Source organism: Lonchura striata, chromosome 10, assembly GCF_050655825.1.
Source record: "Lonchura striata isolate lonStrDom1 chromosome 10, ASM5065582v1, whole genome shotgun sequence".
Classification (NCBI taxonomy): Eukaryota; Metazoa; Chordata; class Aves; order Passeriformes; family Estrildidae; genus Lonchura; species Lonchura striata.
The window spans coordinates 13966926-13993314 of record NC_140712.1 but is presented as its reverse complement, the minus strand read 5'-3'; the positions used below and the strand labels follow the sequence as shown (position 1 = coordinate 13993314).

Sequence of the window (26389 nt, the reverse complement as noted above, 5' to 3'; positions counted from 1 at the left end):
GTAGGGATATGCCCCATTTAACACATGGATGTCTCATGGAGCTCTGTTTTGTGTTCTGTTTTGCCGCCACCACCCCCAACCCAAATGAAAAAAACCCAAAACATAAGCAACCATTCATGAGGACTAACAGTCTAAGCCAGTGTTTAAGTTACTGCTTAAACAGTTAAAGATTTAACAGAGGTGTGGAAGGTAATTTTTTAAATGTATCCAGAACTGCCATTGATTTCAATGGGAGTTTTGGACCACTCCAGGATTAAAAAGCTGAGCGTAGTATGTGTGTTTCCCATTATAAGCTCTAAGCAGCACTTTGTCCATGGGATAAGTAGGTATGAAAAACATGATTGCACTGTCTGCATATTCACAAGAAATGGGTGCAAATAGAGCCCAACAATCATAGCTCTTACATTTAACTTAAGCCTTAGACAATGCTGAGACTATCAGGTTTCCATTCAGCTGCAATGTATTCCCTGGTAAGGCCTTACCCTTTGGGACACCTGATAATGGATCAGAATAATCAGAAGTGTTTGGGTCATCTTGAACTACAAATTTCCGAGAGCCAGTCACTTTAGGTTTCCAGGAACCAATCACTTTAGGTGATATAACTGGGATACTTGCCATTGTGGTAATGGAAGCTGAGGAGAACTCCATGTCTGTGGTGGCAAACAGATTTTTATTAATGTGTTTCATGGCACATCTAAGCTATAGCTGGACACAGTATTTTATGGGAGTTACATGTCAGAGCAAAATGTGACTCCCCTACACGCTGCAGAAATACAGATGGCTGATTAAAATCAATTACTTCAAAACTGGAAGTATGAAAATAGTACATTTACACTTCAACAGCTGCTAGCCAAAAAGCCAGAGAAGTCAACTGTGAAAGCAGTGCAAAAGTTAAAGTAAGCAACTGTGGGGGTGAAAAGCACAACTTAGTCTACTTAATTGCTATATTCTTCACTGGAGATAACATACTTGGCTGCCTTTTAAATATCTTCAAAAAAAGAGAAGTTACTTGGAACGATGCACACTCATGACAGGTTATGCCTGAGAAACCAGATCAGCTCCATTACTGCTATTACGGTATACCAGGAACTGCTGAATGAGCCATTTCTGCAGGTGGGGATAAAAGGAATGTTTTTAACCCCTATTTTGTAATGGTTCCTAAGGAACAATACAGCAGAGATTCTGGCTCCTCTGTAGTATGTTTGCTGAACAGACCCACCACAGCCTACATGAAAATGCACAGAGGAGGAAACTCATAAAATTGGGTTTACAGTCCAGTCTTATTTGCACCCTTGAGTATTTTGTGTTCACTGTCCCAGTAGGTTTAGGCAGGAAAGTCGATGGATCAGACTTGAGAAATGTACTTCAAAAGCACACTCATTCAGGACTTGAAAATAAGGTTCAATTGTATCTGTGCCATAATCTATCACTTTGAAAATTCAGTTGATAAACACTCGTAAAGCCAGGCAGCATTTCTGTGTGACAGTTTTGTTTTGTTCCCTTAAGTGAGTCTAACTTGCATTGTGGGTAAATAGATCTGGGAAATATTTGTCTCGAATGTTACTTCTTATCAAGTAACAGAAGTGAAAATGTCAGAAACCAAACCACAAAAAATATTCTTGTTGCACACTTACAAATTTAACATACACACAGATTATTGTCCTATTTGTCAGTCAGAAATGTGCCCTTGGTTTGAAAGCAAAGACCCAAGTTCCAAAAGCAAAGACTGGAAAGTAAGACCTGAGTCTTGCTCCTGTTGAAGTCAACACAGGTTCTGCTCTTGAGTTCAACAGAAGAACACTGGGTGTCCCTGAACACCAGGGGCTGGTGGTGAACACCTTATTAGAAAAATCACTGGAGGAAAAAAGGATGCAAAAGTCCATCTGACAATGCACAACATTTTTTCTAAGCCACTTTTGTCTCCACAATTTCTCATTCAGCTACGCAGTTCGTGATGTTAAATTTTTTTCCATTAGCATGAACTACTTAAAGCATTTCAAAAATAAAGAAATACACATTTTAGAAAATGTGTATTTATGCTAAAAGCTTGCTGGGAAAGAAGGAAAAGAGAAAAGGAGAGGTAAGGAGGAAGATGATGAAGTTCTGCCATTCATCTACTAGAGATGACCAAGAGGGGCATTCACAGACGCATGGCTGGGGATCAAGAGTAAAGCTTAGTGGACTTCGTGCAGCGAAGATGTCATCTATGTTAATCAGGCTCTTTAATAAAAGATGTCTCAATAAATAATGAGCTGTTAACATGCGGCTACACAGGGTGAAGTGCTGAGTGAGAAGAGTCTGACTATCTTTACCATCAGTGGGAACATGAGTAAAAGCACAAAAATGGAGGATTGCCAACTGTGCAAAAGGAGGGAAAAAAGGAGGCTGAAAATGCTGAACTGAAGGAAAGTAAAGGTCATTAATTCAAAAAAATTAAAAAAAACTAACCAGATGTTGGGTCGCCAAATATTTTGTAATCTGGTGTAGCTGTAGTAGGCAAAATTTCTAAAAGAATTAAAGGAACAAGTAATCAGTAAAAAGTAACAAAAAGAAAGCAAAAGATTTTAGACCTGAGTAATGGAAAATAAAAACTAAAATATCACTGGTTACAAAAAATAAATTTTTCAATACTTTGCTGTAGACCCCAAATAGCTGTAAACTGGTGAAGGGAAGAGAAAAACTGCCACCCAGGACTAAAAAGCTCAGCTTTGTGAACATTCACAGTAACACCAGGTGATGTGTTCATCATGTTACTGAAAAGCTCATCAGAAATTTAACATCCACAGTGAGGTGTGGCCACAGACTATGGTGAGACATTCCAAAGGAGCAGCAGTGACTGTGCCTTACCATGGCAGTCCCCAAGCTGTGCCGTGTTGCCATATTCGACATCTTGTATATATCCTCCAGTGCTGTGGTTGTATGAAACAAACAAAGAGAACCTGCAATTAACAGTATTAGTAAGGACACAAATGGAGATTTTTTTTTTTTTCCTGGAAGCAGCAGATGGAAACATACACAACAGCCAGTGTATGGCCCAAAGGATTGTACAAAATGTACAGGATAGTCCAGCGTTAAATCTATCTCTGTGTGCTTATGCCAGGAAATAGAAGAAAAACAATCCCATTTTTAAACAACTACATCATGTCTTCTCCATTGGGCATGCTCTTGGGTTTAGATACAACCATCCAATTATACCAGTTAATGTTTGCACTGGCCTTCTACAAAGGCCTCTTTTTAAGATACAGCTGCTAGTGCACTATATATTACAGACTTGATTTGTGCAAAATGCCTTTGGTATGCATATATAACACCCCAGCTCCACTACAGAGGCACAACCTTGCTCTTCCCACTGTGAATCCTGTGCTTTCGTATTTGCAATTGCCTATGCCCTGACCATGAGCATGCCTGGGAGGAAATACTGTGTCCTGTCCTCTTGGTGCTGCTCAGGTTTGCATGCTGCAGTTGCTTGCCCTCCTGCTTCCAATTGCTCTTCCTACAGGTCTGCCTGTCCTACACATCTAAAACTCCCACTGAAAGCAAGTCTTCACTCAGAGGTTCCAGAATTAGGCCAGACTTAGCATTCTGTTCTCTTACATACACTGTGCACTGAAAAAAAGTCTTTAAAAAAACAGATTTAATGACTGTGTGCAAGGGAAGAGGCACAGGACATGAAATCGTGTAAGCATATTTAGAGATGCTGGGCTAACTCAAAGAGGAGTACTTACAGCATGCCTGGTGTCACTCTTCCACACGCTTCATGGTCTAACCAGCCACAGTAAGGGTCCCGTGAAGCAATACATGCCCTTGCAAGAGAAAAACCCCAGAAAATCATGCATTTTTTACTTCCTTCCCAAGAAATGTTGGTGCCCCTGCTTTAAGGGAGGGGGGGTTCAGGAATGGAGCCGTACTTTTTACATGACCCATGACGCTCACACCGACTCAGAGGAATTCTAACGACGCAGCTGGAGAATGCCACGAACAGGGCATGGTGGTCTCTGTCCAGCTGGAGGGAAATGACTCTTCTGTCCTCCTCGCTTTCTGCATTACACCTGGTCAGCAAAAACAAGGGCAGGCCACCACTTTAGTGACTGTAGTCCTTTGTGCAGTAAACACATTATTAACACATTTATTTATTGTCTGTGTAGCTCTACAGAAGAGAAACTTTTCACATACATAAATGTAACCTACTACTCTTTGCTGAGACATTGCTAAACAAACCTCTGAGTTATCAAATGCTGGCTTCTGGCTCCTGCTAACAGCTAGGTGAGAAATTCACTGAACTATGTAGGAAAAAAAAATCCAAATCCATTTTCTTTGTTCTCTCAGTCAGCATAAGTATCATGAGAGAACAGAGGAGGAATCCTGTATTGGATGGCTATAGAGTCTAATTGGAATGCTTCCACTCCCAAATTATTTGTGCCAAGAAATAAACAAGTTTAAAATGATCAGATACAGGTTATACACTATCAGCCACTCTTGAGCAACCCTCAAGATAAGCACAGATAATTTCTTTTTAACATCACCAAGTACTTCTGACGTTTCAGAAGTATTTGCGGGAGAGTTAGACCGTGTCACTGACGTCACTGGAGTGGAATTAGGTTGTTCATTCAACCCATGCAAAATGGCAAGTGACCAAATACTTTCAGGTTATTCAACATGAGGAACACGAGGAAATGACAAACAAGTGGTGATGTTGGTGGTAATGAGCAAGTTTACCATAATCTCTTTTAGCTAGGCACCAAGGACTAGATGAAGAGCTTAGATGTTCTGGTAATACTTACTTTGCATGATTATATGCTTCAATCTCTTCCAGTAATATGCTGTCATTCAAAGAAAAAGGCCTGGTCTTTGCCAAGATTTTAAGTACTACTCCTGCTTCAGAGCCAACAAATATGACTGTGTAGTTCTGGTAGGGTCCAGCAGCGTGGTCTACAGCAATTGCTGTCAATCTGTATCTAGCAAGACCAGAAGGCACATCATTAGCAGCAAGTTGCCCTGTTTTCCTTTTCACAGGTGTTACTTTTGAACTGTCATACCTGACACGTGTTTTGGTAAACCAGGGCTCCTCAGTGACTGAGGGAACAGCTGAGTCCATCAATGGATGAGATTTGATGAAGGAGAGCGTTTCGTCTGGGAAATCAATGGAGGTTTTGTAAGCCTCTGCTAGGCCATGTTTTGCACAGCAGCCAGGTCTGAAATGAGAACAATATTGTTTTCCTCTTGATATCTTAGTTAATGAGAGAAGGCAGCCGGTTAATGAGCGTCCTTATGGCTGAAGTATCAAGCTCTGCTTTAGGTTTACCCAGCAAGGCACTCAAGAGTGCAGCTGATTTAAGGTAGCTCTTTACAGGGACAATGTTATGACATCATGCGTAAGAACCTTTTACCTTGGCTTTGGTACTTTGTCTTCAGGTACAGCTGTCCAAACAGAGTCAGGAGTCTTTTGTTCTTTAAATCTCCCTTTGAAGACTTTCTCAATGTCATCCATGCTAAAAGCACACACTGCTGAACCAGGGATGCTGTAAAATTCAAAAAATGGTTTCAAGAACTCCGATTACAATGGCACCAATCTCCGTGTAAGAGAGAATCCGAGATCTGCCTTTGATGAAAGGTTGCTCATCTCTTACCTGTTGAGCTGTGTGGTGAATACCCCCACAACAGTGGGCACTCCATTGATTTCTATTATGTCTGTGATAGACTGCAGAACATCAAAGTAGAAGAATGAATCCCCAGGAACTGAGCAATTGAGCCGAGCTTTCAGAAAGGATGTCCAGTGCTTCTCCAGGACCCTTTGGGAGCCCCCCATGTCATTTTTGCAGATGCGTGCCACACGGGAATATACAGCCTGTGAAAGGAAAAAGGGAGAGAGGCTTGAGATATGCAGTGCTTGTTTCTGAGCTGTTAATAAAACACCAAGATAATGTTGTTAACAGGAAGCTGCCATTTATCTGCACAGAGAAGATGAAAGCAAATGGTGCTCAGCTTGCAGAGCACAGGCATCTTAATGTATCACCAAGCAAATGCATCTCCACAGTTTCCTCCCACCCTTTTCACCTTCAAAATCATATTGTTAGTGAGATTTAAAGACTTTAATTAACCATGTGTAAGGGATGTAATAATTTATTGTAGAATATCCTTCCATGGTGAGGCATGAGTATTATACTCTGTACTGGCATGACTGAATTATTCAATATCCAGGGACATTAGAGAAACTTCTTTGAAGCTCTCCTTTTGTGTTGCTTTCTTTTGTTTTTTTTAATAAGCATGAAAACATTCTCAGCTCTTCCAGTACTTGGTATAAGAGTTAAGGCAACAGCAGCACTAAGGCAACAGCACATTGAAAGACACCTGTAGTGAGCTCCCTAACAGCAGGGCCAGGAGAACAGAAAGAGCTTTTTGGTTGAAGAATGCAGTGCTCTAGTTCTCTTTTTCTCCCCTCCCTGTAAATTATAACCGTGGTAAAACTGTGCAAGCTTTGTCCTAGGTCCTTCTTCATATTATGAACTGTGCTCGCTCCTGATGCTGTTTTAGGATGAGCTCCTTCTGCTGTGACTCAACGTTCATGGTGACAATACTGACCTTGCCTAAAGTGTTGTGCTCTACAGCAATTTCTCTGAAGAAGAAATAAACATAGTTCCCATATTCTATGGCATGAAGGAAGTGTGGTTCTGTAAGAAAGAGCAAGGAAAAAAGTTGCTTCAAAGAACTGCTCAATGGGCACACGACAGTGACATTGCGAGATTTGGCAGCTCCTCCCCAGGTCCAAACCAGCCAAGGTGAGCTCCAGTATAAAGATACTTTAGGATGTCCAAATACAGGTGCACTGGAGTTTAAATGAACTTGAAGTCTTTAGCATTGGCTAATAGACTGTAAAAAGGCCCCACAGAAACTGCATTTCAACTAAGGTATTTTGTTACTGCAAATTCATTTGTTGGAGGATTTAACAAAAATTTTGCTGGGTTTTTTTTTTTTTATTATGCAGCTTTTTAATATTCTGAAAGCCTCATACATGCTGACATTGTAGCATATGTGTAAACCAGTCTGACTGTGAATAACCTAACCTTCTGTGCCACTGAAATTACATTTGCCATGTGTATGGGAAAATACTCCCCGAATTACCTTTTATCCATTTGGAGTCATACTTTATTGTTCTTAAGGCAGATCCATCCCCCATGCTGCGATAAATAACAGCATCACTTGCCAGGAAATCTGCTACTGTTGCCGAATACAATTTTCCATCTAAAATGGAAGTTGAAAACATGGTATTAAGAGGCCTTCGATAATCTAAAGAGTTCTGACTAGCCTGTATGTTTCCCCATTTCTTTACTGTCACACTTCCCCAGACTGCTGTAACCTATTTATTAACAGGTCAGCTTCTAATCCTTTGGAGGCCTTTTAAAAAATTTAAGAGCAGGGGGACCATGACACCTTTAGCTTTCCTGTGCTTGCTTTAAAAGCTCACTGTCTCTTTTGGTGTCATTAATCATTTAGACTCATTACAAGTAAAAGTTCTTACCAGCAAAGAGGGCGACATTGGTTTGTCTGGCATCAAATGGGCATCTTGCCAAACCACTAATTTCCTCCCCATCATACTCTAATGTATTCAACTAGAGAAGAAAAATAAATGGGTGATAGTGTCATTTCTATTTTGTGCACTGGCACAAAAGCAAAACATTGTCTTTCCACAAAACTTAATTCAGCACACTGGCTTCTGTCTGTTTTTATTTCACCTTGAAGCACACTTCAGGCACACTGGATGTATTTGCTATGGCATAACCAGTGCAAATAAAACCAGCAACAGATTAATGACATCTTCAGTACTCTTACCTGATAGTATCTGCACATAGGGTTAAATGCATTTGTTCCACAGACAAACACCATCTCATCATTTCTTGGAACAAAGACTTTAATGAAGTTATGGCATTCATCCTGAAAAGAGAGTAAGATGTATTAATCACAAAATCCATGTATATAATAAATACTAGTGTCATTTTCCTATAATGTGCTAAACTTACTTTATGTTTGCCTTTCATAGCACAGTTCTCTCTGTCCTGCTGCTTTGATCTCCATGTTAATTTCTGTTAAAGCACACCAGAAAGGAACATTTGAATTCCTTGCCACAGCAAATTCTTAAAAACAACCCATTAAAATGAAAGAAAACACCTCTCTCTTTCCAGCACGCAACTACTCACCTTGCTTGGGATAACTTCTGATTTCGGAACTTCATTTAAATTTACAGTGTAAACCTGGTCCCTGTTTGCAAAGTAAAAAGACAGAAGTAAATTCATTAATTCTGTACCTCTTTATTTGGTAATCTAAGTCTATTTTTAGAATGTTATGTTTGACCAACAACCTCTATGAAATGCTTATGGATTTTCCATGTTTAATGTAAATGGGAGAAGGTTGTTCATGTATAACACGGGTTGGCTTTGATTTTTTTGGTGTGGTCCTGAGATAGCACCTGCAGTGTCCAGCTGTCCATCCCCGTCTGCCCATTCTGCTGAGGACTAACCTGGGCTGTAAATATGTAAGTGTGTTATCCTCACTTCCTACAGCCCTGACGTGTCAGTCCGAGTTTAAAATGATCAGGAGAGGTTTTTATCAGGCAGGGCAGTAATATAAAAGAGGGAAAAGAGCATTTGATCATTGGTTTAAGCTTAACTACAGTAACTGCAGCCTTCAAATCCAATTTTCATGCACTGGCCATAGATATGGTATATTTCTCTGGGAAATTCTGACCCAATTCTAATTTTTATCATATTCTGCACATTTTTTAAAATGAATTTTACACATAAATGCAAAACCAGAAGAGAAAAGAATTTTAATCTAATGAACTGAGTGAAGGAAAATTACCTGCCAGTGATATAGAGTGTGTCTCGAATTTTCAACATTAGTTGGAAGTCCAGTCTGTGCTGAGATTCATTGCCTGAAGGGCGTCCTCTAAATACTGGATATTGCCTTGAATCTGCAAGTAAAAATGGGCTACACCATCACTCAGGATTATAGAGCTAAAGAATCAATATATGGCATTGATTAGCTGTATATACTAGGTGTAGAAGGGTTTAAACTAAATTCCTTGAGTAATGTCTTGAATATAAATGAGAAAAAGATGGCTAATGTCAGCAAATGTTCTTTTTCCTGAAGTTATTGCTGTATTTCTGATTGCTTTTTTAAGAAAATGATTAAGTGTTCTATTAAAGATACAAAGCCAGTAAACACATTTCAATTTGAAAGGAATCAGATTTTTTAAAAATTTCCCAGGAGTGGAGAGGCAAGGGAAAAAAGAAGTCAACATTAGAACTTTTCCCCTGGTGTTCGGCAGCACTTTATGCAATTACTTACAGTGGTAGTCCACGACGTTAATGGGCTCCTCGTCTTCGGGGAAGCTGACGGCCCGGCAGCGGGACAGGCTCAGCAGCGTCACCAAGGCACAGAGCACCGGGAGCCTCATGGCTGGGGACAGGTGACAGCGCTGCTCAACCACCTGCCAACGGGACACAGCGGTGAGGGACACCGGCGCCACTGCCTGCTGCACAACAGGGCTTTCCTTTGCATTTCAGCACTGGCAGCAGGGGACATTGATGGGAAACTGCTGCGTGACACAGTCCTGCTCGGAGCTGCTGTGAAACATATTGATGTTTGCTAATTTTTAGCTGGATTTACAGGCATTTCTAAAGAAGCTGATGACTGTCAGCCCATTTAATTCACACAATCAGAAATTGAACATACAGGCTGCTGACCTGGCAAGAAAAATTGTCAAACTTGGGATTAGAATTTTAATTAAACTGCAATCTCTTTCCATCCCCTCAATCACCGAATGTCATCCAACACAAACCCTTTTCCCATAAAGTACCTAAATCTCATCCATAAAACGTCATGACACACACAGTGTGTCTGAACATCCATGTTGTGTTTTAATGTCTTTGCTTGTTTCCAGGCTGTACCATCACAGAGCTCAGTCCAATGTGCTCATTGTCACAGACCTGATGCCCAGGAGCAGGCACCTGATGCTCTGCCTTTGCAGGGACTTATACATGTGCAAAGGAAATGCAAAATGCTGCCCCTGCAGTGTGACAGCATTGTCACACACTTCACAAGGATGGCAAGAGACTCAAATGGGGATGCAATGCTGAACCCCCTTCCCAAGATGCCACTTTCCCCCTCATTCTATTTCCTACTGTTGAAGGCTTCAGAGGCTTTCACCTGGGGGCTCTGTGTGTGTGCTCTGTACATCTGACAGCACAGATCATGATAGCACCACAGCATTATACAACAAAGCTTTTAAGAGGGGAAGGGAAACATAACTTCTTTGATTAAACCACAGGGATATTTTAGTGAGCAGAATGTAACCACTCAAGTTGCAATTTGGGTAGGATGCAAGAAAACATATCTCAAAGTGAAATGTGATCCTTAATGAGTGCAAGTGGACTGGGCAGGGTCATATTTCTCATTAGAAACCTGGCAAATGTAGTATTATTCCCTCCTCCAACCTTTTGGATGCATTCATTCAGAGCCCCGACTCACAGGTCAGAGCTCTGAGTCATCAGCTCAGTGCCCTGCAGTTGCTGAAATTTGTTATTAAACGCTTTGTCTAAACAGAAAAAAAAGAGAAACCTTTCCATTTTAATGTTTCAAGACTTTCAGTTAGAAAAATATGTTGCCGACACAAAGTGCCAGACCTGATCCAGCAAAGCACAGAAGTATGAATCATTTAATAATTTGAAAAGCAATTAAAAAATCTCTTCTTAAAAACACTTAACCTTTCAGTAATGCTTATGGGGGACGAAAATGCTGTATTTGTTAATTGATACTATGGCTGGCTAGGGGCAGGCCTTCCTCCTTCCAGAGGCTGCTGAGCTGTCAGATTGGGCTGGATTGTGAGGAGACCAGCTGAACATTTGGGGATGGGGGTGGGGGTGTTGCCTGGATGCCTGCCCATTACAGACTGACCTGGAAAGAAGCATTTTCCAGTGTTAATGATATTTCTGTATCTCAGACCACCAGTCCAGAACGAATGGGCTGTGCTCTTAGTCAAGATTGATGAGTGCAGTGGTTAATAAACACTAATGATTCCTGGCACTTTCCCTCTGCTCTTCCTTGTCCTGACATGGCCTCTTCAGCTGAAGCATCTTGCGTTAAATTACTAATGAACAAACTTAAAACAAACTGGAATTAATAAAGTTAGTCAAATTAGTTCTTTCTTGTGAAAGCACCATTAGAGCAAAGTCCTGCAGCACTGTGGCTCCCAGACACAATAACAAATCATTAATGCTTATACAATCTTTTTTTTTTTTTTGGCTTTTTGTAAGGAAAAGCAGGCTCCAAATATCCAGCCCAGTCCTTTTCCAGTGAAAGAGAAAGGGGAGACACATAAACTGTATGTTGAGTTGGTGCATCTGTAAGGTGCTTAGTAAAAGTCTTCCCTTAAGCCTTGTTTTCTTGGAGAACAAATGAATACAAATTGCCAAAGAGCAAGAAGCTCTCCCAGACGTTTAGGCTGCAGTCAACACAGAAGATGAGGCTGCTTGTGGCCCACATCATGACTCAAAGAGACCCTGGCCTGGCTTCAAACTGCACACAACTTGCAAACGGTGTAAGTTCCACCTGCACCAAGCAGGGGCATGTAATAGGAAGATTCCTTTTCCTTCCAGTGTTCCATCTGGGAAGAATTAACTGGGGCAACAATTACAAAACTTCCATGTAACCTGCCCTACAGAGGCAGATATTGATTTCTGGACTCCAGGAAATGGCTGCAGAAAAAAGGGCAATTTATTTTTGTTTTTAGGTCACAATTGTCAAAGGGCAACTTGTTTTTAGGTCATGATTATCATGGCCAATATACAGCAAATTGTCACAAAAGTAAACAGAAAACAACTGAAATGCCAGGTATACAAAGTATCAGTTCTCTCACACAGATTCCAATTTCAGGCAGGGTATCGGACTCCCTAGAAGAATGCGAAGTTTTGTAAATGTAAATCCAGAGAATGTGTTTCCCCAGAGGCTGCATCCAGAGCAGAAACAAACTCACATTCCCCAAAAAACCCTCAAACATCTCAGGATACTCCAGAGCTGAACCACAAGAACATACATGGTAGGTATAGTCATATTCAGCAATCTTTTCTAACTAAACATCATCTGCTGCAAATCTCTATCAAAGAAAATACTGAAGCACAGACCTTTGTCACAACAGGACAGAAAAGCAGACAGAGAGCTGCACTGGATCAGCAAACCACAGGTAATCACCTCTCACCAGCCAGGCAACAAGTGCAGATTTCTTTATTATTTTGCTTGCAAAATTACTAAAAGAATATTAACAGTAGCTCTGCTTTCTAGCTACATATGAAAAGAAAATGCACCTGCTTCAAGAGGCTCTTAAATGTAGCTTTTATCTGGTTGGACACAGGCTTGAGATCAGAATCACTGAAGAGACAAAAACTGGGAAGAACAGCTGTTTCCTGGATAATCAGAAAAATGGGATGCATCTAGCCCTTGGAGCAGGGGTTTATGACAGCCAGGTGTAGCCTTCTGGTAGACACAGATAGACTGGTGTGAAAGACGTAATTCCTGCCACATTCAAACCTTTTAGTGGAGGCCACTACTGGGGACTACAAATAACAATGCTGAAAAATATCTGTTCGGCCTGAAATAGCTGATTACGAAATGCTGGCAATGTCTACCTTGAAGAAAATGCAGAAAACATTCATGCTCTGGGTTTGATTATTTTCCCCTGCCAGGATTCAGCCCAGTCTTTGATTAATTTCTCTTATAAATTGCATTCCTAGCATTTCTGCTAGAAAACAATCCATGGCAAGTGCAATGTTTGGAAATTACCATATTGCTATCCTTGTCTTGCAGCTGGGGAATTGAGGCACAGATCAAGGCTGACTTTGTGGCCCAGGCCAACAACCAAAAAGGCCTTTAAAAAGGCTCTGAGCTGCCTGGGGTGAGATGTGCTCCTTCCCTGCAGCACAGGCACACTGACCAGTGTCCCTCAGGTGAAAATCAGGTTACAGGTCGGAGCTCCACGTGGCCTGTGCCATAATGAGTTGTGTCTGCAAGAAGAAAGAACTAGAGGTGTAAATGTTAACTGGTGGCAAAAATCCACCTTATTAAGGAGGCAAGCAACCTGCCTGAAACAGGCCTCAGGGAGATGCTGTTGGTCAGATGGGAGGCAGGCAGTTGTCCCAAGTAATAAACTGGCTTTTTGTGGCTGCCACCTTTCAATCTCAGATAGAAATCCCATCCTTCAATTCCTGATTGGGGGAATCCAGAGAAGCAGGATATAATTCCTGTTAAAATATGAGCCTGCCTTCAAACAATCGCACATGAAGGGGAACAGGCTGGTGTTTCTTGCCCATTAATCTATTCCAGCCTTTGACAACGTGCTGGTGACGCTCCATCAATCATCTTTCTGTGCACTGCCACGTAAAAGAGAAGGGGGAAGGGAAAGGGCATTCAGCCAGCTGGGGAGAAGCAACATATAAAATGGCTTCAAACCAGACTGATGCAATATTTTCTACTTACTGAAAAAAAAAAATCTTAAAAATCTTAACACGGTAAATGCTTCCCAAAATGCTAGGCACATACTGGAGTGCAGTACAATAAATCCAGGCTCAAGTTCATGACAGGTCAGAACAAAAGATACATCCTAAAAGTTAGGTCACTTGTGGAGAGTTTGGCAAGGAGTGGAGGAAAGGGTTGCAATAATAAAAACTGACTGAATGACTGCATCATCTTCCTCCTCCACCAGACTCAGGCTGTTAGTTGAGACCAAGGATCCCCTTTGTGCTTGGAAGTACAAGTTGGACATAATGTTATGGGGGGACAGGCAGAACTGATTAGTAATATGTTGAGCCTAGTCAATTTATGTTGATGTGGTTTCTCACAATCCCAGCTGACTGGACTTGAGACAAATCAGGAAATCCCTGCTGTCCTCTCTTTCTTCCTGCATGTAAATGGCTCCCTGAGGGCACTAATTAGTGCAAAGGCACTGACTAGTGTCTTCTCAGATGGTACCTTCTGAAATTTTGAGCATGAAACCACTCTAATAATAAAAGTTAAACCAGAACAAAAAATCTTTTACTGCTGCTTGTTCACAGATGTTCAACAAGTTTCTCAGGGCCTACAGCTGAGACTTCAGTCCCTGATGCAGAGCAGAGCTGATCTTGTGCAAAACCCAGCAACTTCCAGTGAGCCCCTGAGACAAATCCTGCTGAGGGGCTCAGGACACCCTTGGACAGTGGCTTCAGGCACTGAGCCCCTGGCCAAAGCAGTGCCTCCAAGCTCTTCAACCAGAAGAACACTCAAGCAACAAAGATCTATTGGCCAGGCTAGAGCAAGTCACACATTCCACCTGCACCCAAAGAAAGGCTGAATGGGAGCTTACTTGTGTTTAGCACCACTCCCCTTTTTTTTTTTGGCTGTAAAGGACCAACGTAGAAAGGTTAAAAATCTTGTTTACTGAAGCCTCAGGGATTATTTTTTGATGTACAAATCACTTAAGGTCTACAGCAGTTTTAGCAGCAGTTAAAAAACACTACCTGAAAAGGGTTCAAGTTCTGGGCTTCATGAAGTAAAAAGCCTGCTGGCAGTGACTCTACTTAAGGGGGCTAAGGATTTGCACCTGAGTTTACTTGCTGATGGTAACTGCTGCCAGGTGGGAGAAGTTCAACTTCTTGAGCCAGCTGCAGAGAGAATACAGCTCAGCAGTGAGTGCAGAGTACAGAAAGGGAGAGTGTAGCTCAATTTTGGTTTGTCAACCAGGTCAATCCTTTCAGAAGATAAAACATTCAGAAGAAAATTTATGAAGGTGGTACAGGCTGCATTCAGGGACGCCCTAGACTTGTAGAAATGTTCACATTGGCAACCACAGATGCACCAGAACATTCACCCAGAATAGCACCTAATCCCTGCTGTGACTGGAATAAAATAACTCCAGAGCAGAGACACACTCTGGGGGAACCAGGCAAAAGGGTGTTTTAGTAATCATAATATGAAAATAGAACCTTTTTGTACCATCCAAGTCAAAATATAAGACCAGCATGGGCCAGGGGCTTCAAACTCTAAAGGAGGAGCCAACAATTCTTTTTCCTATCTCTGTATTTTTGTCTTGTTTTTTTTTTTTTTTTCAATGTCTTACTGTGTGAAATGTGTACGATGAGTCATTTGCTTACAAGCCAGAAAGTATTCTACATAGAATGCAACATTTGCCTTAAAAATCTGTATTAGTATTTATGATATGAAAGGCAGGGGATTAGATTCCCATTTTAGGTCATATCTATACATAGGTTTTCCAATGATGCAATTGCATTATAGCATGGCAAGTCCTCCCAAAACAGGGATACAACAGCCAGCATCAATGCAAGTGTGATTTTATTTATAATTCTTTTAAATGTCATTCCAGTACATGTTTCTTCTAATGAAGTCTGACTTCAATAAAGTTCCTGAAGGCAATGCCTGACACAGAGGTTTACAGTACATTCAAATCTTAAGAGATTCTCTATGATGTGATAAATCCATGTTGTGGAATTTGGTGATAGATGGTTTCATCTAATTATCAAATAACACAGGAAAATATTTGTAGCTAAAATGAAAGAAAGGTACTTAAGTCTTGTAGTCCCTTTCAGGAACATGAGGCATGATTTTGTATGAATGGATAGGTAATAAAAACTTTCTCTCCTACAAATGTATACCCAAATATAAACTTGCAGTATGCAGCCATCCTTACTTTTTATAACAACTTTAAAGTCTGCAGCTCTGAGGAAAAAAAAATTAGGATATTTAGAGCTGAGATATTAATTGAGCATGAAAGTGCAAATAACAGGTCTGTTATTTTAAGATAATACTTGACTTCTTTTAAGGATTCTGCATTAACACCTCTTGATCTATGCCTAAGTAAAAAAAGATAGTTTAATATTAAAGTGATGAAACCCTACCAGTGAGTATCACAGCTTTCATCTTAATTGGCTTATGGCACTGCCAGCTACACTTCAGTTGTTTGCAGGCTTTGAATGTTGCAGCAAGCGCACCCCTCTTGATCTAGAACGAGTTGACAGAACTTGCAAAATGGCTGGGGTGACTTTTAATGATGCAAGTGTTTAGTGGTTGATTAGAAGCACTTTGAGGGCTAAATTCTCCTGTGATCAGAAATTTACTTGAACACCAGATAGTTTCAGGAGGAAAGGAAATAAAATGTTAAGCAAACTGTAAGTGATTGCCTCAATTATAGTTATTTTAAGTTAATTTTTGAGACTAAATGTTAACTACCTTCTCTTACAAGGGTGACATGAAAGTCCTGCACCCGATTCAGCTTGCATCTATGGTCAAATCTGTTCTGTTTTGCAAACTTCCTGTAGAACATGCTTTCCTTGCAAGCTTGTCAGGGCTGGGCAATCAGTGCTTTAACTTAAGCAGTGCTCTGGATCCACCATTTTAGGAGACCTGCATTTCATTAATTCAAACTCCTCATGCCCAGCTGGGACTGCCCTGGGATATACTAAATTTATTTGTGGAGGTGTCCACGGACTGTGCAGAGAATGTCAGTACAGTGACCTTGTTCCACACTCTGGGCACTATCCTCCATTAATTCCTGGCCATGGGCAGCTCTGGTAGCAGGAACTCCTACCCCTGCCTGACCCCAACCCCAGAAAAGCAAAGCCACCCTGCTGGGGAGAGCAGCTGTGGCTCATCAGGGTAAAATCCTGAGCACCTCCAGCTCCCAGTTGTGTCAGAGGTGTCTGATGCTTTTGACTAATGCGTTTTAGACCAAAAACTAGGGAGAACCCTTAAACCATAATGGCAAAGACCTAATTTCCTCCCAAAGTACACTCAGGCTTGGATGTTCAGTAACACCAAAACTGCCCACCTTGGCCTGGAACAAAAGCCTAAAACCTAGAGCAAAGTATCACTCTGCCTCCCTCTGGGAGGGCTGGCTGCAAGTGTGGGTCAGTGCTGTAAGTGAAGGAAGTCAGTGCTCTTCCTGGAAGCCTGCAGAACATGATTTACATAGCAAGACTGACAATCATTTCAGCATGATTAGGCATCATCTGATAAGGTAACTCTGAGACAGGTACAGACCAGTACTTGCAGGTGAGGAGCAATGAAGGTCTGGGGCACAACTTGCACAAGTCCAGCCGACGCCACAGCCAAGGGAGCTCTGGCAGCACCCCGGGCCTGCTGCCTGGCAGCCCTGCAGAAAGCAGTCTAAGCAGCCTCCCCCCTAAGCAGGGCTGCAGCCCCGATCCTGAGATAAGTGCTGCCCATTTGAGTCCTGGCTGGAGCCCAGGAGGTCAGGGTTTGCCTGCTGGATGAAGTGAATGGGATGTTTTGAAATGGAAGGGAGGTTTGGGGGAAGGAATATGAACCAACAAGCAGAGCAGAGGGAGAGAAAAGGGATTTGCACAGTAGAAAGGGCACATCTGCTGTTCAACAGGCTGTGCCTCAGACAATGTTGCTGTCAACCTCACTCCAGAAAGCATCACTTTCCACCCACCACTCTCCCCTGCTACAAACATCCCCCAGCATCTCATCACTGTGCCTTGCTGGAGCGTTGCTGGCTTGAGTTGCTGCTGCTGGGGAAAGGCTGCTGCATGTCAGTGCTCTCACTTCAGAGAGAAGGTAAATGGCTGCGGAAAATGCAAAGGGACAGGAGGGGACTCAACAGGCAAGAAGCACGTGAGAGATCATAAACACCATGCTGGGATTCTCTGTGTGCCATTCTCAGGGCTGGAATGGTCAGCCAGCCTTGCCTGCAGGAATACTACCTACAGATCCTGGGGAACAACGTGTTTTCAACTAGCCCTGCTTTTTCTGCACAGATAAATCTGGTAGCTGGCCACCCAGTTACCTACTTGTATATGCAAAGCGTGTGCTCTGCCCCTTTCCTGGGCACCATCAATTACATGTACAAAACACAGGCTTGAAAACCTGGAGGAACCTTGAGCTTGAAGTTAACAATTACTATTATCTTGTTAGGATTAAAGATTAACTGTGCCAGTAAAAGGATGTGTTATGAAATGTCTTTCCCAGGCTTACAGGAAATAGAGAGTTTTGTTTTCTTGGTTTTAGTTTGGTTTCTTTATCTCAAAGTCTTCTCAGGATTTGGAGTAATTGTTTAAACTGCTGCTTTTATTTACCATATTACCAAAATGTTGTCACTTGCCACGTGACTGCTCATACTTTCATTTGAGATGTCGTGCAGAAACACATGGAAATCTGGTGAAAGCAAACCAATTTTAGAACATGTTCCGAGCAATTGTTTTGTAGCACTGCCCTACAGTATGAAGTCTCTTCCATTTCTTAAATTGCCTAATCAAATGCAGACTCTGTTCCAGTCACGCTAAATTTTCACATAATGGCAGAAAAATACTTCTTTCTAGCCTAGCACTGAACAGTTGGATCACATTATCACATTTGCTGCCTTTGTAGTCTCCGAGTGTGTATTTGTAAAAGTATGTATATACATATTTACAGGGGAGGGGGGAACACCAGTGCTCATGCTGTGAGACCCTGGGGATGGTCAGAGGAACAGGGATGTGTTTTGAGAGGTGCCTGTGCTGAGGGTCTCTTGGAGGACCTGGCTTACCAGAAACACAGAGTAGTGTTCAAAAATTTATTTTTATTTATTTAGAAATCAGATGTATTAGTGCAGCATTTGATCTGGCTGATTCCTGGCCCTCCAGTCTGCTGAAGTTATTAAACTGATATAAATGCATAAGGTAAACTACACCTGTTTGTTGCCAGTCTGGGGCTGGTGAAATGTGTAGCCATGGCTCTCCCTACTCTGAGTCCCAAGCTTGGGCACATCTCTGTGTTGATTTGGGGAACTCTGCACCCCAGAGCTGCCCACTTTCCACAGAGCAAACACAACCTGCAGAGCCCATCCATGGCAGTGTTTGTGACTGGATGCAGCCATGCTGGGCACCAGATCTCCCTCCTCTCTGTTTTACTTGGGCTCCATCCCCTCATGATAACATTCACTCTGCAAGACAGGGAAATATTTCCATCACAATACTTTGGCATTTTGAATTGTGAGCCACAGAGAAGTCACAGATCAAACCTTTCAGAGTAAAATTAAAAAAAAAAAAATTAAATCAGTAACACATGGACTGCAAGTGCTTGAATCAAGGTCAGAAGGAAATCTATGCCAAATCAGGGAATAAGACTCGGGGCTTTAAAGCTTTCTGTTACAGCCTGTCCCACTCTCTCAACATTGGCCTCCCCAGATCCCCAGTACAATTACAATGTTTCCTTAAATCCTTGGGTTGTCACTAGTAATATTAGCCAGTGCAACAACACAAGATAATCATACCAACCCCCCACACTATTTATGTCTGCAGGTCTATTTTTCTTACCCATCTGCACCAAATATTTAGGTTTGTGCTGGCATAGCTTGCTGCTGAAGACCACAGCTTGCTGTTCAGCCATGAGCAATGCTTGTCATGTTTTTGGTGAGGATGAAAACCTGATGCTTTAGGGGGAGGAAAAGCCATAATCCACTCTCACAGTAAAACCTGTATAGTGCTATGCAAGACAAAAAAAAAAAAAAAAAAAAAAATTCTATCCATACCCTTGCAGGAAATCAGATTAATCCTCAAAGCATGAGATTTGATTATTTTTGTCTGAGGTTATCATCAAGGAAAAAAAACTACATAATGCTAAAAATATCCACAAAGCATTTACTTTATGAAGAAAATATGATTTACTGAGCAAAAACAAATTACTGGCTTTTTGGTGTTAATCTTTGATAAACACGTGCTGGGTTAAAGAAACTGTCACAGAGAGAAGTTTGCAAATTGAAGGAAACCGTTCAACTCTGCAAGATTATTTCCCCCTTCCTTATTACTCCTTTCATGAGACACCTGGGGACATTGTTCACACACTGTTGACAGCTTTCCCACTACTGCTTTTCCTCTGTTATCCCTTCCCTTCTCTGCAGCACTCGTCCCCAGGTGGCAATACACAAAAGAGCTATATTTATTTGCAAGGGGTGCCAAAGCTGGCTCTTGGACAACTGTTGAAGAGCCAGAGGCCTCTCCTGCCTTCCAGGTTGGCTGGTTCAAGTTGTTTCCACAGGGCCCTGACCGACCAGGCAGTGCTCTGGTATTTCACTCCTGAGACTGCACTGCTCAGGGAACACCCACACTGCCTGCACAGCTCTTTCTTGCTTTGGCTACCAGCACACCAACAGGCAGAGCCACGCTCCCTCATGCTGGGCTACATTCAGGTGCCATCCAAAATTTCAATACTGCAGCCTTAACTATACATGGAGGGTTTTTTTTTTTTTAATTAAATACGCATTTTTCTTTTCTGTGGTCTCCCAAAACACAATGTTTACACAGCCCAATAGGACACGTAGGGGTTCTCACAACATGGGAAGGGGGCACTTAAATGGAGCATAAACAAGGGCTTGACATACCAAGTGTGAAGAAGACCTTCTTTCAAGCCCAAAGTGCATCTGTCACGACAGACACAGAAATAGCAGCAACACTTTGTGCTCGTGCTGCAGTCCCTGCCCACCACCAGCAGCCCTACACATGCCTGGGAAGCGAGGCAGCAGCACTTGAGGGAAATCCCTTTTGTTTCACACCACAGTAAAGCTCTGAGGAAGGCCCTACCCAACAGAGGTGTGAGCTGGTACTTTTGCACTGCTTGAGAAAGCAGCTCCAGCTGCCATGACCATTTGATAAAATAAAGATGAACTGTGTAGCTCACATTAAGAAAAGCCTATTGTTGCAGTAACAGCTGAGCTGAGTGACCAGCTGGCCAGCTCTCATCTCTGAGGTTTCACTCCCACTGCCGGTGGGCAGCCAGTCTGTGATGCTGCTCCCCACCACTCACTCGTTACCTTTCTAGATGAGCAACTCTGTGCTTGCCTCCCTGCTGTCCCTCCCACACTTGAAGAGCCCCCCAGCAGGCATCTGCCAATTAACTCCTCATTCTCATCCCAGGCCCTCTTCAAAGCTCCCCTGTGCCTCTGATGCCAAAGCACGTGTGCCCCTGTCCCTGACACACGCAGCTCAGCTATGTTTAGGTGGCCTGTGCACAGCTGCTGATTGTGCAGGTCAACACAGCTCTCCTGCTTCTAGAGGCCACTGCCCGACTGTACCCATCTGCCATCTCTTCTTTTAAACCATCCGCTGTGGGAACAGGAGCCATCCCTTTCTTTCTGTGCCTTCCCAGTGCCTATCCAATTAGAAACGGGGCTGCAATTTGGCTCTCAGATGTAACGGTTAAAAAAGAAAAAAGTAACGGCAACAACAAACCTTTTTGCACAGAGAGTCTCTGTGTGCAAATACGACCTCTGTTATGTTACCAAGGTCAGGCAGACCAAGGCCAGGCTGCTGTGTGAGAATATAAATCAAAGCTGTCCAGGGACTGATTTCGTTTACAAGGTTTGTAACCATTCTGGACAGAACAAATGTCACTTGCTTGCCTGAGCTCCTTGCTCCTCCTCTTCCACCACCACTTCTTTGCTCCTCCACTCCCACCAAGCCCTTCCCTCCCCACTAATACCTCTTGACCTCCTTTGCTCTTGAAAGCAAAAGTTCTCGTCTAGCAAGAAAGCAGTGTCTCACACATGACAGACAGCCATGCTAGGCCAATTTATATAAATTATGCAAAAATCTCAAGCAAAATTAGCATAGAGTCACAAGTACATTCACCTGCTGGTTACCTGCCATTCAAAGTACACGTCAGAATTAAAACAACAAATCCTGTAACAACTTCTTTCTGATTGCATTCATAGATCTGCAAAACAAACCAAGGAAAGCATCTGTAGCAAGTATTAGAGTCTGGGCACAGATCCTGTGAAATCACATGGTTTCCGTTGTGGAACTAAAAAGGCTTCTACAAGAATGTGTGAAATACACAGCCGAAATTCTCCATTTCTTTCTGTGCTCCTTGGCAGTTTGTGTGGCTAAGTTAAAGTGGCAAGTTCTGTTTCTGTAGCTGGCTTCCCAAGCTCACTGCACACCGAGCACACACAGGATGCAGCCAGCAAGCTCCCTCTCGAGTATGGACAGAGTTAATGTCATCCCACTCCAAACAACAGGTTGCTGTCTCCAAACCAGAGCCTTGAAGAGCAAGAGTCCAGTGGTTGCCTCACTCCTCCCTGCTATTTTGCAGCCCTTCCTTCTGCAGGTGTACACACCGAGCTGCAGCGGGGCTGGGCAGGGGTGCCAGAATGAAAGAAACTTCACGTTCTGGATGTTAACTTTAGTTACCATAGCCAGACAATGCTGCCAGTGGCGTGGAAGAAAAAATTGCTGTAGCCAGCTGTGCTGTTCACAGTCGGGTGGTTTCTGTGCAGCTCCAAATGGTTATGGAGCCAGTAGCCTGTTGTGGCCAAGGACAGGATGATGGATGGTCTACACACACTGTCCAAGCAGGGAGAATGGCAGAAGTTCACTTCAGGGTTGTTAAAATGCTAATCTGGGTTAGTTAACAAAAGCCGAACGAAAAAGAAAAGTTAGGGAAATCAATACTACTCATATGCTGTATATATGCACTGCAGATTTGATCTCTGTGGTTAACAAACATTTGACTTTGGAAGTGGGACAATTTAACAGTTGTCCTGTCTGAATAAACGGAACCAACTTCTGATATTAGCTGTACTGTAATTACTGTCAAGCCATGACGAGGGAAAGCAGGCTACGGCAGACAACACACAGAGCTCCACAAACAGCATCGGAAGGGCAGTAACACTGTTCTCACTGCACACCTCTTCCATGTGACACGGAAACAAATCAGAACCCACTTTCTTTTGAACTCAAGGCTGGCAGCTATTCACAGAACAAATAACAGCTTAATAAAATGGCTTAGATGGATTTTAACAGTAACTGCAGTAGCTTATCGGATGCATAAGAAGGGATCATCTGTTCGAGCAGCAGTTTTGACGAAAGCAACATTTGAACTGTTTTAATTACACTGAGTTGCTAAGACTGAAAATAACTTGTACTACCCAATGCCAGTAATATGCCTTATTCCATCTTTTCTTAATTACTTGTGGAGCAAATTGTTACTTTATCAAGTGGAAAGGTATCTGATTTTATCAATCTGGAATTAGAGGTATGTTTAACATATGAGTATGTAATCAACCATCATCTCCTCTGTTCAGTTAGCAAACACACAGTCTAAGCCTTGAAAAAATATCAGACTGCAATGTAAGTAAGCCCCACATAAGCTTATACAGGCACAGAAGCTGTTGAAGTACCTGTTTCCTTTGTTTTACCAAAAAAGACTTGAACTGGAATGGTCTCAGTCATACCACTTTTCTACACCTGATAAAAACTGACCAAATTCACCCCTGATCACCACTTGATTTCAGGTTTCAAATTGCTTTTTATTTTTCAGAAAGACAAACAAATATAGCATTTCAATATTTCCATGCAGGTTCTGTCCATCTAACTGGCTACACCTGACTTCAGGGGATACCGAGTCCTGTGCTGAGTGCACCAATGTTTTGAAAGAATTTAAAACCCATACAAATCCAGAACTGAAACATGAATGTGATGAGCTGTAGTAAGACCAGAAGATACATTATTACAAATGCCTAACATACACTTTGAACTGAACTTCCACGGTGGACTTTTCCTTCCCACACCTGTCATGACGGGACCGATTGGATCAAAGATCAACCTCGAGCGAATTGCATCTGTAATTAAGCGTTCTATCTAAATGTGCTCTTCATAAATAGACAGCAAAGTTATGGCAGCTCCAAGGGCTAAAATATCTGCACTAACAGCTCAGCTCAGCCATCCCCAGAAACGTTCAGATGGTCCAGCTCAAAGGGCGCGAGAGGCTGGGGGGAAACCCGCAGCCACACAGCTGGTTTGTGGAGCTCTGACAGGGCCATCCCTGTATTCCTGGCACACACTCCTGCATCACACAAAGCACATTTAGAAAATGATGTTATCTCTGTTGCATCTCACCATAAAGGAGAACAGGTAGTGACAGACTGCAGGATATGGGGGAGGAAGGTTCACTGTAACTAAAGGTGCAGATGAAAGTGAGAAGCTGTTTAAATAAACCAATGTAGAGCCTCTGGGTTATACATTTTTGGCTGCCTTTCTGAAAACAAATCTGAGCTACATAATTCAGAATCCTAATAAATTCTTACTACAAACTTTTCCTTCCCGATTTAAAAAAAAACCCCTTAGCTTTATATTAGTTAACACAAAAACTGCTGAAGTTCATAATTATATAAAGAAGAAATCAGAGCACTAAGCTGGCAATTTGTTTTTATCTAAGCCAGAGTAAATGTTTATACAATATCTGCCAACATAACAAAATATGCCTGTCACTTACAACATTAAACATGATTCCATACAGCTTAATTTACAGAAAGGAACTGAAGTAGACTTTAGAGGTACACCGAATTTTATAGCATGAATAAAGTAGGAAAAAACGTCTATTCTCTTTTGCCACAAAAGTAATTGCAAAGCTTTACAATGAGCTTCCTGTTGGACTTGGAAAAAGGAGAGAACCTCAGAAAATTCTCTGTGAAAGTATTTGTATGTGAGAGCAACAGACCACCAGTAAACGCCTCTAAGACAGTAGGAAGCTGTTTCTTCAAATAATATTTAGGGAACATTAGTAAGACCAACAACTTGAAGCACAAAGGTATTCCAATAAAGATGCATGCTTTTTTTTTCCCTGAAGGAAATAACCAGGGGGGAAAAAAAATGCCACACATTTACAGAGCACCGAACAGTATTCTGGAGGAAGTTTGCTGTAATTCCTGCACATTATGTGTGAAGTGTGTGTGTGTGTGTACATGGATAAGCTACAATACCATCTGTACAGCAAGTGCCACATATGTGAGCATTATGAACCATCATTGCTGCTGCTATGCTCAAAAGCAAATGCGTTCTAAGCCACACACAAATACAAATGATTTTACACACTGAAGGCTGAGTTTTGCTCATATTACTCACAGGCTAATGTCTGTGCTACAGACATACTCTTGACCAGAAGTAAGAAACAACTGAGAGATTGGCAGAAATGCACTAATTTAAGACTAGCCATATTCATGCTAACAAGTGGGATTTCCACCGGAACTACATTTTTTTCAAAACATCAACCTAAAGCAGTTAATCGCATTTTTTTTTAACTCACAAGATAGAACACAACAACAATAAAAAAACCTTCCACAACCACCCCACGACCCTTTAAAACACAGGCGTAATAGCCACCTAGACATATCTGTGTGACCTTTCATTTCCATCCATCCTTATAAATAATAAAGAAGGCTTTAAACCCTTTCTAATTACTCCTTGAAAGCAGCTGTATCGGTTTCTGCAGTGATGAAACGCCCCCACCCCCCCAGGAAAAAAACAAAAGTTTCCCCGCTCTGCACCTGAGCATTGTTTTCGGCAGGAGGGCGGGCGCGGAGCTGCCCCTGCCGCGGCACGGGGATAATTCAGAACTGACTCCAGTATTTGTTTCCATCCATTATTGATGGGGAGCTGGAAACGCGGCTCCCTCTGCCTCCCAGCGCCCGGCTGCTGCCGGGGAGCCCGTAAATCACGGCTCGCCGGGCTCCCCGCCCCGCCGGCAGCGCCGAGCCCCGGCCCGGGCCGGCCCCCGACGCGGCGCCAGCCCCAACTCACCCCAAGCGCCCCGGGGCGACTTCGGCGGGGACGAGCCCGGCAGCTCCGCTGCGGCTGCCCCGGCCGCGGCCGGCGCCGGCCCCCGCCCGCTGCGCTCGGCAGCGCGGCCGCGCTCCCGCCGCGCTCCGCGGGACCCGCGGCCGCCGCCCGCCGGCGGGGCCCGCTCCGCCCGCCGCGCCCCGCCGGGCGCCCCATCCCGGCGCTGCGCGGGGGAGGCGCGCCCGGCAGAGCCCACCCCCGCCTCCACCTCCCGCGAACGGATTTATTCTCGCCCGTCCCTCCGCCGGCACCGCGGCGCCCCCGGCCCGCGCCCCGCCGCCACCGCGGGCAACTTTTCGGTCTCACCGCAGCGGGAGCGCGGCCCGCGGCCGCCGGCGGAGCTCGGCAGTCGCTCCGCGGCGGGGCGGGGGCGGACCGGCCCCGGCACCGCCCCGGCCGCTGCCCCGCCGCCCCCGCCGCCCCCGCCGCCCCCGCCGCGGGCAGCGCCGGGCGCCGCCCCGGCCCCGGCCCCGGCCGGCTGCGCGGAGCTCGGCAAACTTCGCCCGTAGTTTCACCCCTCCCAGCCCACCTCGGCAAACCTGCCCCCGCCCCTCCCGCCCCGAGCAGGTAAACAGCTGGGGCGAAGCCGCCGAGAATTTGTTTTGTTCATCGTCGACGCCACCTTCGCTTCTTAAAACAGAAATTTTCATTTCTATTCGGAAAGAAAAAGTCATTGCGAGCAATGCAATTTTGCGGGCTAATGATACTCGATGTTGCAGACGAGTGCTTCGCGTGTGGTG

At 43.4% G+C, this 26389-nt stretch overlaps 1 protein-coding gene across 10 annotated transcripts in view; it reads right to left on the bottom strand.

Annotated features, from left to right (window-relative positions):
• Positions 1–25805, bottom strand: part of SEMA6D (semaphorin 6D) — a 31091-nt gene extending 5286 nt beyond the window's left edge. The window contains exons 1-18 of one of the 10 annotated variants that reach the window (XM_021537467.3): positions 25611–25805; positions 9343–9484; positions 8854–8965; positions 8193–8253; positions 8016–8078; positions 7828–7929; positions 7517–7607; positions 7120–7239; positions 6580–6668; positions 5628–5845; positions 5388–5519; positions 5037–5192; positions 4782–4955; positions 3909–4049; positions 3726–3803; positions 2848–2939; positions 2449–2505; positions 483–650 (exon numbers count right to left, since the gene is read on the bottom strand). In XM_021537467.3, coding sequence (XP_021393142.2) covers positions 483–650; positions 2449–2505; positions 2848–2939; positions 3726–3803; positions 3909–4049; positions 4782–4955; positions 5037–5192; positions 5388–5519; positions 5628–5845; positions 6580–6668; positions 7120–7239; positions 7517–7607; positions 7828–7929; positions 8016–8078; positions 8193–8253; positions 8854–8965; positions 9343–9484; positions 25611–25805 — 2191 coding nt within the window. The remainder of the gene's footprint in view (positions 1–482; positions 651–2448; positions 2506–2847; positions 2940–3725; positions 3804–3908; positions 4050–4781; positions 4956–5036; positions 5193–5387; positions 5520–5627; positions 5846–6579; positions 6669–7119; positions 7240–7516; positions 7608–7827; positions 7930–8015; positions 8079–8192; positions 8254–8853; positions 8966–9342; positions 9485–25610) is intronic. The other 9 variants (XM_021537472.3, XM_085588775.1, XM_021537475.3 and 6 more) reach the window with 9 other exon arrangements.
• Positions 25806–26389: the final 584 nt, after the last annotated feature.